The sequence below is a fragment of the Lepidochelys kempii genome, chromosome 10 (genome assembly GCF_965140265.1).
Source record: "Lepidochelys kempii isolate rLepKem1 chromosome 10, rLepKem1.hap2, whole genome shotgun sequence".
Lineage (NCBI taxonomy): Eukaryota > Metazoa > Chordata > Testudines > Cheloniidae > Lepidochelys > Lepidochelys kempii.
Genome location: NC_133265.1, coordinates 5,064,905 through 5,080,736, shown reverse-complemented (window position 1 = coordinate 5,080,736; position 15,832 = coordinate 5,064,905). Strand labels below are relative to the sequence as shown.

At 47.4% G+C, this 15,832-nt stretch overlaps 2 protein-coding genes across 14 annotated transcripts in view; one reads left to right on the top strand and one right to left on the bottom strand.

Moving 5' to 3' along the window:
- The window catches only part of CHTF18 (chromosome transmission fidelity factor 18), a 54,709-nt gene extending 50,418 nt beyond the window's left edge, over nucleotides 1-4,291 (bottom strand). For 7 of the 9 annotated variants that reach the window (XR_012161076.1, XR_012161077.1, XR_012161078.1 and 4 more), the window contains exons 1-5: nucleotides 4,084-4,290; nucleotides 2,891-3,169; nucleotides 2,140-2,284; nucleotides 1,192-1,390; nucleotides 952-1,041 (exon numbers count right to left, since the gene is read on the bottom strand). Coding sequence is in view for 6 of the 9 variants with exons in the window: in XM_073361746.1 (XP_073217847.1) it covers nucleotides 952-1,041; nucleotides 1,192-1,390; nucleotides 2,140-2,284; nucleotides 2,891-3,169; nucleotides 4,084-4,168 (798 nt within the window). In the remaining 3 variants the exon portion in view is untranslated. Of the gene's footprint in view, nucleotides 1-951; nucleotides 1,042-1,191; nucleotides 1,391-2,139; nucleotides 2,285-2,890; nucleotides 3,170-4,083 lie in introns of those variants that run through there. The other 2 variants (XM_073361747.1, XM_073361749.1) reach the window with 2 other exon arrangements.
- Nucleotides 4,113-12,321, top strand: RPUSD1 (RNA pseudouridine synthase domain containing 1). Of its 5 annotated transcripts, XM_073361766.1 has the most exons (7): nucleotides 4,113-4,429; nucleotides 4,562-5,857; nucleotides 6,138-6,379; nucleotides 7,448-7,571; nucleotides 9,907-10,009; nucleotides 10,132-10,233; nucleotides 10,714-12,321. In XM_073361766.1, the coding sequence occupies exons 3-7, from the start codon at nucleotides 6,198-6,200 to the stop codon at nucleotides 11,112-11,114; spliced, it is 912 nt and encodes a 303-aa protein (XP_073217867.1). In that variant the 5' UTR covers nucleotides 4,113-4,429; nucleotides 4,562-5,857; nucleotides 6,138-6,197; the 3' UTR covers nucleotides 11,115-12,321. The 5 variants fall into 5 exon arrangements, with proteins under 5 accessions (XP_073217867.1, XP_073217869.1, XP_073217870.1 ...); XM_073361768.1 differs by lacking the exon at nucleotides 4,562-5,857; XM_073361769.1 differs by having other exon boundaries at nucleotides 5,690-6,379.
- Nucleotides 12,322-15,832: the final 3,511 nt, after the last annotated feature.

The following is a 15,832-nucleotide window of genomic DNA, read 5'->3' as shown; positions in this document are numbered from 1 at the left end:
ATGTAAATTTGTTGCTGGATATAATCTATATGGTCCCTCTGGGGTCGGTACATTCACATCCTGAGGGTGTTTACACTGAGGCAGGACCACCTGTTACAATCTGGTCAATTGTCTTGGTAGCTGAAACAGCCAAGAGCTTTTCTGACACGGAGGTGAAAGTGACCAACGAAACCTTGGATCACCAGTGATGGACACAGACTGGCCATCCAGCCAGACTGTCTTAAAGACCTAGCTAGAGTTCAGTCTGCATGGTGCTCGTTCTGCAAGGAGACTACATTCCTTAAGGATCTGCTTTTTGATGGTAATCTATATGGAGCCATGCCTGGAAACCAAACATTTCATATGGGAAAGGAAGGAGAAGGGTTAGTCCAACAGAACAGACTCAAAGGGAAGCAGGGGAAGCCATCTCACACATTATTTGAGTCATGTTAAGTGGGCAAAGCACTTAAGAACATAATACAGGGAATACATTTACTAGGGGTGACATTTTCCAAAGCATGTAAGCGACTACATCCCATTTTGAAAAGTGACTTAGGAATTTAGGAGACTAATTCTCATTGAAAGCCAACAGGACTTTGGCTCTAAGTCACTTACGTTCTTCTGGAAATGTTACCACAGTCTTTTTCCATCTCTAACTTCTACCATCAAAAGGGAAGCAAGCAGCAGATCAGAAAAATACACCTGCTGGCGATACTTTAGAACATCCGGAACCTTGATTTTCAGGTGTGTCTGCTAATTCTGGGTACCCAGCTTGACACACTGATAGCTTAATTCTTTCATAGGTTCCACAAACTACAGTCAGAACTGCAGGAGCTTAAGCTGTATGGAAACTAAAGATCGAGGCACCCAGAATTAACAAACACTTGAAGATTCAGGTCGTTGATGCCTGACCCTAGAAATATCAATTGCTAGCTGAGAGAAAGAGCTAGAAATAGGAATTGGGTACCATACCTCTTCAGACACTTGCTCCTTTAGGTAGGAAAAAGGAACCCCCAGTAAATGAAGTGGTCTTTGTGCGTTCCAGCCCAGATGGTTGGGGAGCTGTAAAGATCAGAGACTGCACTAGTATTTACAAAGCACAGGTTCATATTTCACCCTTAGCAAGAGACTCTAGAGTTACTCAGCTTCCATCATTGCATTGGAGGCCACAGAACAACCTAACCAACCCAGTCTCCAGTTGCCAGATCTTACCTTCACTCCAATTCTGGAGTGATCTTCCTTCAGAACCATGAAGACTCTGGTGCCATCAGCGGAAGTCACATTGACATAGTCCTCCAGGATGGGCGGGCGCTTGAGAACCCGTTTCGGATCCTTTTTAGGGGGTGGCGTCACGCACAGCGGAACCATGTCGCTCACTTCCATGCTATCCGGGCTCAGGAACTTTGGACTCCTTTAAGACAGGGACACAAGAGAAAGTGCCCATGAAATCACATTCCCAGCAGGCTAAACTCAATGTACCAAAACATTCAAATCTAATACACCCCAAATCAGATTTCATGGGCCTTTCTAGGTCACCAGAAAATGGCAACAAATACAAGCAGGAAAACGCTGTGCAAACTTCCACCTAACAAAGCTCGGTCATCCACACAAAGCCTGTCATGCAGCATTCCCAGCTATTCTAGCACTGGGCGCCCTCCACACGGCTCTGCCAACGTACCTACGTGCTGGTCTTCAGCACTTTGTAGTCTCGTCACCCACACAGCTTCTGTCCTGATATTACAGTCCCCCCCATACACCACTCTACCGACCCTCAACCTTGACTCCCCGCATATCCTGTTAGTCCAGTCCTGCTCTTCCTGCCCTGTCAAAGCCCCTGAACCTGACCTCGAGCTCCTGCCAGGCCCAAGCAAGGCACTCAAATGTCACTGCAATGAGTATGGTATGAAAGTTTAGATAGCGAGTGGTCTCTCTGGAGCAGAAACCACCTGCGCTGTTGTGTGAAGTGGAAACAAAAAGGGACTAGGATAAAGCCACCCAACTCGTTTTCCCTTGTAACCTAAATGGACATCTGACCCCAAGCTTCCAACGACCTTTAGTTTACTGCACAAGTTTAGCTCCAAGATTTAAAATTACTGACTGCCAAGGGCCTTCCTCACAACAGTGACAAAATAACGAGAAAAGGATCCAAATCCCGTTAACCTGGCACTCTGTGGTTTGGAGCAGTCCCCCGGGGAAGGAGGCAGGGTAATGTCGTCCTGGGGGAAATCAGGAGAGGCCAATTTGTCCTCCGCACCAAAATTCAGCTTCTTAACGGCTTCAAGTCTTCGTCGCTTTGGCTTAGGAGCTGTTAGACACAAAGGGAAGTGGGGGAGGGAATGCCGATCAAAGCAGGGTATTTACAGAGCGCTAATACAACTCCTTTCATCCAAAGATCTCAATGCACTTTATAAGCATTCGTGAACGGCGCTTCACATCTCCTTGTATCCCCTTTTACCAGATGGACAACTGAGAAACAGTAAGGCAAACTGACTTGCCCAAAGAGTCAACAACAGAGACAAGAACAGACACCGGAAGGCCGAGTTTCCAAGATTGTCCTGCCAAGACACACACACAAACGTTTCCTGAATTAGAGAGATCCGTAAAGTAAATTTTTCAGCGCAAGGCTACACGGTTGTGGCCTGCTTAGGGCCCACCTTTGAGACACCCTGGGAAATGAACTTCAGGTGCCTCAAAGAGGAACGTGGGCTTGGGAGACGGGTGGGAGGTGTCCGCTTTACCCACTAGGTAACAGCAAACATGGCAAGCTGGCCAATCCAGCGTCATGCCAATAGTCTGAGCTGCAAAGGGAATCAGCCGCTACGAAGCCATTTAGGTGGAGGCAAAGGGAAGCACAAAAGGGCCTTGGCCTACAGGTATATAAAGCTAACCAAAGAGCATTTCCAAAACGTACTGAGCACAGCAGGAGGCTGGCGAGGGGGCAAGCTCCCCAAACACTCCTCCTCCTCCTCGGATTCATGCAGAATATGCTCTAGATGCCGCTTCCTTGGGTTAGCCTCCCCAGCACTCTCCGCGGCATTTGTCTGGTGTTGAGAGTCCTTTTCCTGGCCTGGCTTGCAATTTAGAGCAGCAGAGTCCTTAACCCCATCCCCGGCTGTGATGGCTTCTTCAAACGTCTGCTTTCTGCTCCGGAGCTGGGAGACTTTCGGGGCCAACAGCTGAGATGGGACATCTGAAAGGGATATTTTAAAAAAAACGACAGCGATATGAGGTGACCCCTCTGCATGGGGGGGAAGCAGCCATGAATAAGCCCAATTTTAGCAAAGGAGATGCCAAACCAGACTGCAACACCGGCCAGCCAGCAGGCATAGCACTAAACTAGTCCTTTAGCCCAGCTGAGAGTGAACAGGTTTCTTTTAATATCCAGGTGGGTTCCGTCTACATTTGCTAGTCAAGCCAAGTTCCAGGTCCGTCCAGCTAGAAGCAAGTTTAGACATGGTTGCTTGCCCCAGGGAGATGGAACCTAAGTATTGGTGATTGTATTAAGAAATGTACCACACACGTTTTTATCACGTAAAACCCTCAGATAAAATTCACTGTTACTCAAGTTTAAAACTTGCAGGGAGACTAGTCAACATCCAAGACCAACACTACGTACAAGCAAAAAAAAAAAAACAAAACCAATGAGGACCTGTGGCAGCTTAGGGACTAACAAATTTCTTTGGGCATAAGCTTTCGGGGGCTAAAACCCACTTCACTGCATTCGATAAGGTGGGTTTTAGCCCACAAAAGCTTATGCCCGAAGAAATTTGTTAGTCCCTAAGGTGCCAAAAGTACTCCTCGGTTTCTTTGCTGATACAGACTAACACGGCTGCCCCTCTGAAACCTGTCACTATGCACAAGGGCATTAGGTAACCGCCACAGCATGATAAACCCCTTCCTGATGGACTGGCTGCTGGACCAAGGCTGAATCTCCTGATAACACTAGGCAGCCCCGGCTTTGCCATCCTGAACTCAGCTCCGCCAGGGGCCGGAGGGGGCCCCACCTCTCTCGCCCCGCAGATCTTGCCATGCCAGTGCAAGCATGACGGCAACACGCTACAAACAAACCAGCAGCTGGTGTCGGCCACACACAGCGCCACCCACCTCCCATCTCTGCCAGCACCTCCAGCTCGTCCGCAAACTGCCGGTCGAACTCATCTTCGATGCCATACAGCTCCGGCTCCTCCATGAGCCCGGCCCGGAGCTGAGCTCCGCTCCCCCAGCCTGGCACCGCCGACCGCCCGGCCTCCTCTTGCAACTGCAAGCCGGGCTCGCGCGCCTCGCCTGCCCTTCCGGGTAACGTTCCATCCCGCCGCCTCGCGAGCCGCTGATTGGCTGCCTCGCCCTCCGCGCGCCGCGGCCCGGGCTCGCGCCGCTCCCGGCTGGAAACAATGTAGCCGCGGCGCCTTTCCGCCAGCCCCAGGGCGCAGGGCAGCAGCTGCCTCGGCAGGTCGGTCGCGCTCGGTGCATTTCGGGGGTGCGTTGGAAGCAGGTTTTCGCTGCTGGGGGACCCCCCCCCCGGGCCAGCGCAAAAAGGCGGGGGAGGGGTTTGCACGAATGTCCTCATTTCTCTCCCCTGCAGGGACCCTCGCCCCTTCGCTTTTGCTGGTTTTGCAGCTGGAGCCGCTGTCTCAAGAAGAAGTTGCCCAGGAGGCCCGCTGAGTCCTGGCTGGGGGCGGCAGGAGGACGCACTGACTAGGCTCAGGGCACGTTATCCTTCAATGGGCCTCATCGTACATTAAAATAAGCGCCCCTCGTTGGGAGGGGTCAGTGGCAAGAAGCGGTGGATGAAGGGGGTTGTTACCTGTGCGGGATACCCACAGCGGGTACCCACAACGGGATGTGGGTACCAACAACACCTGGGGCCTGCATCCCTTTTTTTCTCCTGCTGTGCATCATTGGATGCTGACTGCTACCAAAGCAAGCCTCATTTTTGACAGGCGCTCAGACTACCCAGGAGAATATACCGTATAGTGTAGGGGACAATCTTGTATTGTGCCCTGGAGGTGCTGGATGGGTTCGCGGGTAGAATCGTTTCCGTTTTCAGTCATTCAGCCTGAACGGCAGGTGGTTTATTTTGTATCTAAAAATCAGTGGCGGTGAAGGAGCACAACGCATGTTGTGTTCCCGTCACACTGGTTTCTGACATTAAATGCACACTGTCCAATTTAAAACCATCCACTGTTAACAAACCATTCTTTGCCTATATTACTGACATCACGGATTCAGGTACCAGCAGTTTCTGTAGTGCAAAGACATCGCCTGAGGTTGTAACGGAAAGGATTTTAAAAATCCAAGTTACCTTTCACTCTTGATGGCTTGTGTTTACATTTTGCATTGCTCACAGCTTGATCAGTGAAGTGACTTTCACTTTTGTATTTAGGGCTGCAGTTTTTCAGTTTCAGCCAATGCAGGGCTATAAACAGATCGTATATATATCTTTCAAAATGGCTTTTTCCCATGGATTATACATTTTTTAATGGCACAGTAACATTTCTCTTGGGTTTTGTAGAAGCTTTGTTTTACACCATCTAAATTTTGGGCCTAGTCTGAGTTGACTGCATCCTTTCAATCATGGCCAGTGCAAAAGCCTGTCTGAAATTCAGCAAGTGCAGTGTATCTGCCCCCCCTCCCCCCACGTAAATCCCCCACGTAAATCCCACAGGGTGCGCTCGTTATTATAAATTATTTGTATTGTGGTAGTACCTAGGAGCCCCAGCCTTGGACAAGGACCCCGTTGTGTTAGGCGCTATACAACCGCATTGTGACTCCTAAATGTTGCATAGAGAGTAGAAGTGAGAGGGTTCACTGCCCTTTGTACACAGCTGGAAGTGGGGAAACCATGAACATCACCACATCGCTGTACATCCCACAACAGGTGGGTGTGCTCACTATTATTAATTACCTGTGTTATGATCGTGCCTCAGTCAGGGTCCCATTGTCATCGTTGCTGTATTAACACAATAAAAGACAGTCCCGGCCCCAAGGAGTCTTTCTATGAGAAGACACATCAAGGGGGCGTGACAAACAATCGAAGAGAGTGGACGAAGGGAGGTGTGGAGCTTTCAACGGCTGGAGTGCGACAATGCTTCTGCACCGTGTCACAGAAGTCCAGTGTATGTTTGATGGATTTTGATGCTTTTTGCTTTGTTTTGAAGGATTTTATAAACGAAAGAGCACGCTCCCAAGGTTGAACGCTTACTTCCCTTCAAAGGGCCATGGAGCCGGGCAGCATTGATAACTTGTCCATCTTGTACCAGAGCTCTGACTTCATTGTGGTCAACAAGCACTGGGATGTTCGCATCGACAGCAAGATGTGGTATGAGAAGCTGACCCTGCAGAGCCAGCTGAAGTACCGTTTCCCAGAGCTGGCTGACCCAGACACGTATTATGGCTTCAGGTAAGTGAGCACGGAAGGGCAACGTTCATCTCAGCTCGACAGAGATGTTATCCCAATGCTCTAAATGCACGTCCTCTCCGAGACAGCTGAGATGTTCCAGGAACATGAGCTTGCAAGACTAGGACGCAGAGAGCCAGGGATGAAACAGTCACAGGCCAGGGCAATCGACTTTAAAATGAGCTACCAGAGCAGATTCGTCTGAACCAAAACCTGGCCACCTTCAGAACATGCGACCGTGCCCCACTGTAATGGGAGCCAAGAAAGCAAGGAGAAGGGGAAAGAGGGAGAAGGTAAAGCTAGAATCACTCCTGAAACCTGGGACCGGCAAAGAGCAGAATCCATCACACACAGACAGTGCTTGGTGGATCTAAATTATCCACTGGAGCCCAGATCCTCAATGGTATTTAGGCACGTAACTCCCACTGAAATCATTAGAAATCATTTGAGGATAAAGGCCTAAGTACTGAGATCCTGACTGCAAACTGCTCCAGGTGGGCTGACTGCTGGGACATTCGGAATCCCTTTCCCTTATCAGTGGAAAGCCTCCATCCTCTGAGCAGCTTGCCCTAGATACTGCGATAATGGGCACTACAGAAAAACCAAACTGAGAATTAAAAGCACTTACAATTAATATAGATAAATAAGGTACAAGACATCCCATTGAAATGGTGCTCTACCAGCAATGAGGATTATCTGTAACTATTTCAGTAAAAGAAAATTCAAGTTGCCAGTGTCCCTTTAAGAATGGGCTGTCTTGAGAGTATGCTGAGCACTTACATAAGGCTTTGCATCTTCAGAGCTGGGCAGATCTGGACTACAAGCTCTTGGTGTGGGCCTGGGCTTGGGCCAAGATCCAGCATGTACTTAGATGTACCCCAGCACCATAGATTAGCCTTTTAGGGTGGGATTTTCAAAGTAGCCTATGGGAGTTAGGCACCCAAACTCAGTGCCCTGTATTTAAACCATTACACCAGACTCCTGCTGTATGGGTGACAGAGCCAGCTGTGGCTTTTCAGAATCCCATGGAGGGTGTTTCTGACCCTCCCTTGCACTATCTATCTCTCCTAGGTTTTGCCACCAGCTAGACTTTTCCACCAGTGGAGCCCTCTGCGTTGCTCTCAATAAAGCGGCTGCCGGTAGCGCGTACAAGTGTTTTAAGGAACGGATGGTGACCAAGGCCTACCTCGCTCTGGTAAGCGTAGCCCGCTCTGTCATGGTCCACGTCCTCTCAGCCACCATTCATTGCATCCTGCCCTTCTAATGGCAGTGTTACTCTCCGAGGCGTATAAACCGGTAGTGTGTCCTCAGCCGTTTTTGGTTAAGGTTGGGATTCTGAAGGCACATCTGGCTCACAGCTGTTCAGCAGCAGCACTGGTGATTAAGAGCTAGAACTAAACCAGAATGTCATATGTCCTGGTGATGAGATTGGAGCTTGCTCACGGAGGAGCCGTCTTAAAACCTGGCCCACACTGAGGATGTAAAATCCAGCATTGCCCAGGAGAGTAGGTGGTTTAGAGGATTTGCAATAGGACATAGATCCTTTCCTCCCTAATCCAACAATTTCAGTCCAGCCCATCTTGGTAGTTACTGCCACGTCATTACCTTCTGACAACTGTGGTCTTACCAGTGGGTCTCAATAGAGTAAACCACTCCATCAGCAGTCCCCGTGGTGGTACTCTGACGAGGCAAGCGAAGGATCGAATGGACTGGAGTCTGATCACTGATAGAAGTGATCTGTACCAGCCGTTGGTGAGATGATACGTTATCCGCACTGGCAATGTGCATGCTGGACCGTTCCTGCATGTGGAGAAGAGCGTCTTCCAGGTCTGCCAATTTGGCACCTTTCACTGGCACCAAATAAGGAAATCCCTGTAGTATTGTGAGGGTCTGGACTTGCTGGTAATTGGCTGAATACTGGGCATGCCAAAAGAAAACAGATCCACAAAGCTTTAAAGGTAACCCAGGGGTGAAGGTTTCATGCATTAGTCAAGCAGTTTGGTAGTTCCATTGTTTCTACCTAGCTTGATTCACCGAACAATAGGTAAACCCTGATTGTACTGTTCGCTTCATATCTGAGGAGATTTAAGTACTTCCCTCCATGGGCAGCTCTACAGTAAAACCTTTGGCATGATTAAATCAGCATTGAAAATCAGTCGGTATAAATATGCCAGTAATCTTTTGGTGTACGAGCTGACATAACTCTGCAGAGATCACAACGATTTGGTTTTGAAGCAATCTTGAGTGAAGGCAGCCGCTTTGGGGTGGGGGGAATACTCCAAGATTATTTAATTCCTTAAATACAAGGATTCCTTCATCTTAGTAGCTGAGGATAAACGTGTGTGATTTCCTGTGGTCTTGTGTGTTACTCCCTTTTGAACTTCAGTTTTCATGAAATGTTTCTAATCTCTTTAATAACAACGGCGAGCACAGTTGAAAAAAGATGGTAATTAGTGCTTACATCCTGACTCACCAGAGCATTTAAGCACGTGTTTAACTTAGAAGTCGATGTGATTTAACCATATGCTTAAAATATGAATAGAGACTAGGGAGCCTGGAGTGAAAGAAATGCCATAGAGAGATCAGCTCCAGTGCACCTGTGTAATAACAGTGTATGCAATGTCACTTTCCCACTATTGGCTGTTGTTAGCCCCAGATGTTTCAGAGACAACTGTTGTGTGAATATAGTTTTGTGCTTATAGATATGAGCTGAGGGGAATCCTTTGCCTAGCAATCTGGCCAAGTTATTAATTCAAAGCCAGTTGCAGACAAACGGCTTATTATCAGTGACATTTGGATGGTATCTCAGGAGAAAACGAACATGCGTTGAGTAAATGTCACTTGGCATTGCTTCTGAGACAGAATCAATTTGTCCAGCAGAACTGAGGGATGTCAAGCATGTCCTCAGAGAGGCATCTTAGGAAGTACTATTGATGTGACTAGAGGTAATTATTGATACCCACTGTTAGTGTTGCAGGTGTTAGGAAGCACTAGTGCAAAAGTCTCTATGATAACCCACCCAAGATTTTATATATGTGTATGTGTGTGTACATGGCTATATTAGTATTGCTTCCAGAGTGGGTATTCTTTGTGTGAATCACATGTCTGAACTCTATTTTCTGTGTCGAATTAACAGTTGGATGCTGCCGCCATTGACATTTAGAATCAAGTACTCCGGGTCTGATGCTGAAAGTGACAGCACACAGTAGACGCATTGGAGTCCAGTGGGCTCTACAGAGATGCAGTGGTCTGCGTGCGCGCTGTCAGTTCCAGGATCGAAACCTTAGATCGTAAGTTCTTTGGTGCTGGGACTTTGCCGCCTTCTGTGAGAGCATGATTTTTTGTGTCAAGTTTCTGTTTTCTTGAGGGAAGAGTTGTGCCCAGAGTTGATGGCTCAGAAGAGGTTTCAATTGTTAAATTGCAATTTATTTCTGGGTTTTGTTTTTTCCAGTGGCCTGGAATTGTTCTGAGCTGAGTTTCAGGGGTTGGTTTGTCCCCTTAACTAACTAACTAACTCTTCTGTGCTGCAGGTCAGGGGCCACGTGAGTGAAAGCAGAATGACGATCCGTTATGCCATAGGGAAGAACACGACAGAGGGCATGACCCACATGATGTGTATTGAAGGGACAGAAGGTAAGCCTGCTCATAGATCAGACCCAGTGTCCTTTCCTTGCACTGTTATCTTGGTGGTTTGTCTCATGAGACTGGCAGCTGTGATGGATATGGCTGAACTCCTATTTCCCATCTTGTTTTAGGCTGTGAAAATCCAAAGCCTTGCCAGTCAGAGCTAAGCGTCCTCGAGCATGGTTCATATAGTGGTGACCCGGCAACTAAAGTGCTTCTACAACCACTGACAGGTAAGTGCTGGAGGGCTGAGGCAACCCCAGCATGGCACTGTTTCTTATGTTAGAGGGAGCCAGGCCTTAGGGCCTTGACTAGGGTGCAGAGCTGTTTTGCTGACTCACCCTGACAGTGGCGCTGGGTGTGTCTCATCAGCGAAAATATTGAGAGTCTCTCTGAGGCAAGAGAGCTAGAGGGAAGGAGCAGGATGTCCTTCAGGGAGAAACCCCAGTCATCTGGCATTTGCAGTCCTGGGCCTTGTCTCTACTGTTGTGATTTGGTTCTGCACTGTGGACCAGAAGCATTTAGGGGCTAGGATGAGATGAAAGTCAAACTCATTGTCAGTCATGACCTAAATTGGGTCTTGAGCCCAGGTCTCCAAAGGTCAAAGAGTATGATGCATTCTCTCCCAACATCATGGGCATCAAGAGCCAGGGATTCAATGTCAGCGTTTGAACTCTGTGCCCTTTACTCTTTCATTCCTGTGTTGCATTTAGGCCGGACACACCAGCTCCGGGTCCACTGCAGTGCCGCTGGACACCCCATAGTGGGAGACTTCACGTACAGCTTTAAGAAGGACAGTAACCCGTACAGAATGATGCTCCATGCCTACTACCTGCGGATCCCTACCAGGAAGGAACTGATTGAGGTGAATGCTCCTGACCCCTTTCTGACCTCTCTGGATAGCAACTGGGTCCCTCACCACACTGTGCACCGACTGGACGAGATGCTCCAGGAATTGAAGGACAAGACTATCCAGGTAGAGGAAGAGGAGAGGAACCAGGAAGCATTGCTTCGTAGTGGAGGAGAAGAGATGCCGAGCAAAGCCAAGAGCCTGGAGACAGAGGAAGAACGAGCCAAGTGTGAGCAGTGGTTGGCGGAGTGGGCCTTGGCATGAGATGCTGCTCTTGCTGTGCATTTCAAACCCAATATTCCATTTCTCGCTGTGGGACGTGACAGACAATCCCCCCCCCCATCCCAGGACCCAACACCACCTCCACGTCAGCACGTTTTTATGCCGAGCTATCTTAGAATGAATCCTCCAAGGGTTCGTTTCTGGGACTGAGATTTGACTTATTTTAGCATCAAGTAGGATTTTGTTTATTGCGAGTCAAGCTCCACCCCACCACGGGATGCACATTCTCCTTGTTCTGCAACTCAGCTACGGGATTTGAATGGTGTGCACCATACCAGAAATGAGGCAGAAGCCCCAGTGGCCTGCAACTCTGTATTAGCGCTAAACTGCTGGGAGGGGTTCAGCAGAGCTGATCCATTTTAGGGCGCTCGTGCAGGGAACGGTGGAGCGCCTTTCAAACCTGTAGTACTCAACCATTGCCAGGATACAATCAGTTTAAAGGGAATCAGTAATGGAGACGAGAAGGTGTGGACCTTACGCCTTTCTGGGTGGAATCTTTGGATCTGCTTTCACTTCCCCGTTCCCATCTACTGATCATGTCCACTCACTGAGTCCTGTTAGCTATTGCTGTCTTCCAGTGCAGGGTATGAGGAAGTATCCTGCAGCATTTTGCATTGATCCCACTAAAAGGATGAGAGTCCTGCCAACCGGCCATGTGCTTTGCCAATGTGGGTAAACCCCAGTGAAACAGAGCATCTGGGAGGGTCCTCTTATTGGAGGGTAGGACTCACTACCTTTCCCAAGTCTGCATTTAGACCACTTTTATTCTTAAAAGGTTTTAAATTGATGAATACTAATGAATTTTAAACTTTCTAAGGAAATTTGACACTGAATACAGTCCTTGAACAGTTCTGCAGTGCTGTCGGTCTCAGATATTTGTAACATCACACTTCTAGTACACCGGCACCAGTAGCAGATTAAAAATAGCCAATGCCCCAAAAAGTTTCCCTACAGGTGGTGAGATTTTATTACATACTTTACTTATATGCTCCTTTTCTAAGAGCCCGCTCTTGCCTGCACATGTCACTCCTGCTGTGACTAAAAATTGGCATTCCAGGCAATTCTCAGCAGACAAACACAATCCTAAGTAAATTCATGAGAATCACCTTGTTCTTCTATTGCCTGTGACAGGGTACTGCCTAAAAAGAAAAGGAGGACTTGTGACACCTTAGAGACTAACGAATTTATTTGAGCATAAGCTTTCGTGAGCTACAGCTCACTTCATCCACAGTTTGCATCCGATGAAGTGAGCTGTAGCTCATGAAAGCTTATGCTCAAATAAATTGGTTAGTCTGTAAGGTGCCACAAGTACTCCTGTTCTTTTTGCAGATACAGACTAACACGGCTGCTACTCTGAAAAGGGGACTTCCTGGCTTTCATCACTAGATGGTGCCTTAGGCAGTCTCAGGTATCACAGACCATTTGTTTAAATTGTCTTAGGACTTCAGCAGTGAGACTAGAGGAAAAACACACAAAACTAAAGGAATGTTAAGGGGCTGGTGAACACAAACCACAGCAAGGAAGGCTGGGACTCAGGGTCTCTGTTCTGGGAGAGTCAAGAGTTGAAGGGAAGCCTTAACCGAGAATTTCCTTGCTTTGCAAATCTAATTCAAATCTTCAGTGTTGCTGTACTTGCCATTTTTGTGTTTTAATTTTTTCCTTTGGCTTTTAACGGTAGTTTTAAAATAATGGAATAAAACTGTAATGGAATTCTGTGAGACAGTCCATAGATTATTGGGACAATAAACAACAATCACCCATTCAGTTCTATTGTGACCTGTGTATCTTACCTATTTACGTAGCACAAGTCACCTTAGTATCTAAGCACTGAGCTGTCACATCAGTGCATGCCTTTAGGGTCCCTTAATCCCCAGTCTATTGTGGATCTGACAGTGCACACTGTTTCAGTGTTGTTATAGCCGTGCTGATCCTAGGATATTAGAGAGGCAAGGTGGGTGAGGGAATATCTTTTATTGGACCAATTTCTGTTGGTGAAAGAGATGAGCTTTTGAGCTTCTACAGAGCTTTTCTTAAGGTCAGAGTAAAAGAGATTCCCTCACCCACCTTGTCTGTTCCCCCAGTTGACAAATCTACTGGGAGAGGTGAAAAGAACTTCACCGCTCTCCAGGGGACATGGAAACATAAATGTTCTGTTGGGTCACTTAAATCATCCTTAGTTTTTGCCCCTCAGAATGGCTCTGGCCACCTATTTCCATGGATGCCATTTGATACATCCTCAGTATAGTCTCAGCTGCCAATGTAATGCACGCAGGCTCGCTTGTTTCCAGCATTGTAGCTGGTATGTTCTCCTTCTGGAGAACATGTAGCTCAGACTGACACACCCATCGGGAGGAGGATTTGTGTCTTAGAGAATTACATCTCATTGCACCAGTGGATGCATATGTGTCCCTGCAGCTTCCAGTAGCTGTATGGAATTGCTATGAAATGGGTCTTTGAGATAACAGTTCATCATCCGAGCTTTTGATGCACTGATAGGAGAATCTTCCTGTTTGGCACTTTATTGCTTGACATTTTGTGTGTGTGTCGTAGAGTTAGGGCCAGTTAATACCTGGTGGGTCATTATTTTTCATGGTTCTTCCCTACACTGTTCCCACTCATATCTGAAGCAGTGATCAGGTGATCAATGAATGTGAATTGATGCTGAGGGACATTTGTTAGGAGCAAAGCATTCAGCAAATTTTAGTAGCTACAGGAAGCAGAGACTCTAGCTTGGTTTGCTTTAGTATCGGACCGTCCCCATTGAGTATCCTAGTTCAGCTGCTGGTATTTTGCCAGGCAGGCAGAGGCTCACCCAGTAGAGAACATATCTCTTGCTCCAGAGACTGCTGGAGATTGTGTTAGTCAAAAGATGTGACATGCATCAGTTTGCTGAGGCATGATCTTGGGAAGCAATTCACGGAATAGCATTAGCACTGGCTCAGGGCAGTCCTGATTATCAGCATTACTGGCTGGAGGTTACGTATCGCAGCTATGCAGGCTAATGGTAGCTGCCTGTTTGGAGGCAGACAGAATGTTTGTGGAAGTAGAGGACCAGGGATGAGAAGTTCTGTGGACAAAACCTCTAAGACTCTTACCAATAATGGTCCCAGTCTCACCTATCTTTGTCACACATATGCACAGTGATGAGGGAAGCGTAGGGAGTGGAGCCTGTTGGGAAGTAGCCTGATGAGATTCCTTAAACTGTAAGCCAATGATTAGCACCAATATACTGAGTAAGTGACTTCCCTGATCAGTGTGGGAAGGTGAAATTCACTGTGGTGGAGAGATCACACAGAAAGTCCTGGCAACACTTATGCCCTTAACATAGGGCCTTGTGCAGGGCACGTACACTGGGGTGAATTGTACCCCATAAGACATATAGAAAGTGTCTTCCAGCTGAGATATGCTCAGCATCAATCCTACCAGCTCAGCAGCGGTGTGTGTGGTGGGGGCCGTTTGGCTCACATTGGAGTGTGGCTGCCCGTTGGCCATGAAGATCTCAATTTGTCTTCGCTGTGGTGACCCATAACTCACACTCTCCCCCACCCATACACGCAAAGAGGAAAGTAAGCCATTGTACGGGGAACCTCACTGGTTAGGTGAGCACACCCTAGTGTTTGTTCACCGGTTGACGGACAAAACTTGTCCCAAATATTTAAAGTCTTGAAAACATTCCATTCAGAACCCTGTGGACCAAATGTTGGTGCAAAGACCACAGCATCCCCTGTTTGTTCTGCACGCCTGGGAGGGTTTAGACTTTATGTATTGCACTTTTATCCAGTGTTGCAGGAATCAGAGATGAATATTTTTTTCCTGAAATTTTATGAATTGTGGATTGAGAAATATATTTTGCAGTAACGCTTTTACACTGCTTCCACCGTTGAACTCCATTGTACAGTGTTTGCTCTCCTTTAGCTCCTCATCTGTGTTTATCATGTGGTAGAGATTTGACGGTTACTTCCCTGGGGTAATTTGCTAGGAGCCCTAGGTCGATCTATTTATATATTTATAATGTGGCGTGGGTAGTTTTGGTGGGAGTGTTTTGTGACATTTTGTAAACCTTGGGATAATCCTTGTTGTTTATTGTTAATGCATTTGTGGACATTTCTGTAATAAACCACTAAGTGTGCACCGTGCTTGTACCAATGGCCTGTTCAATTCACACAAACAGGGTGTTGCATGAAAAGGATGCTGCCATATTAAAAAAATAAATAGCCAGTGTCCTTAGCCCCTTAAATTAAGGCAAAGCTTTCTGCACTGCTCCTCCCGGTATCCTGACGAGGAATTATCTCCATTCTACAAACGCTACTAGACAAGTTTCCTTTTCTTTGGTAAAGGAACAGACTCCATGGAACACCAAGGAGGGTCCAGTGAGTAGGTTCAATTCCATGCTCCCCCACTGGTTGCCTGTGTGAACTTGGGGCGAGTACGTTGTCGCTCTGTGGCTCAGTTCCCCACCTGAGTAAGAGTAGTAGTACTATCCTTCCTTACAGGGGAGTTGTGAGGATGCATTCATTACAGTGGGGAGGCCTCCAATGATGAGGGTCAGATAAGGACCGTAGGGAGATAAACCATTCCCTCCATGGTGATCTTGGAGGGAAATGTAAGAATGAAGCATAGTTTAAAGGGGTGCTTTGTTCATTGCAGCCCAGTTACTGTCTCCATAATCTTCCCTAGTTACTCTCTTACCAGTATTCATG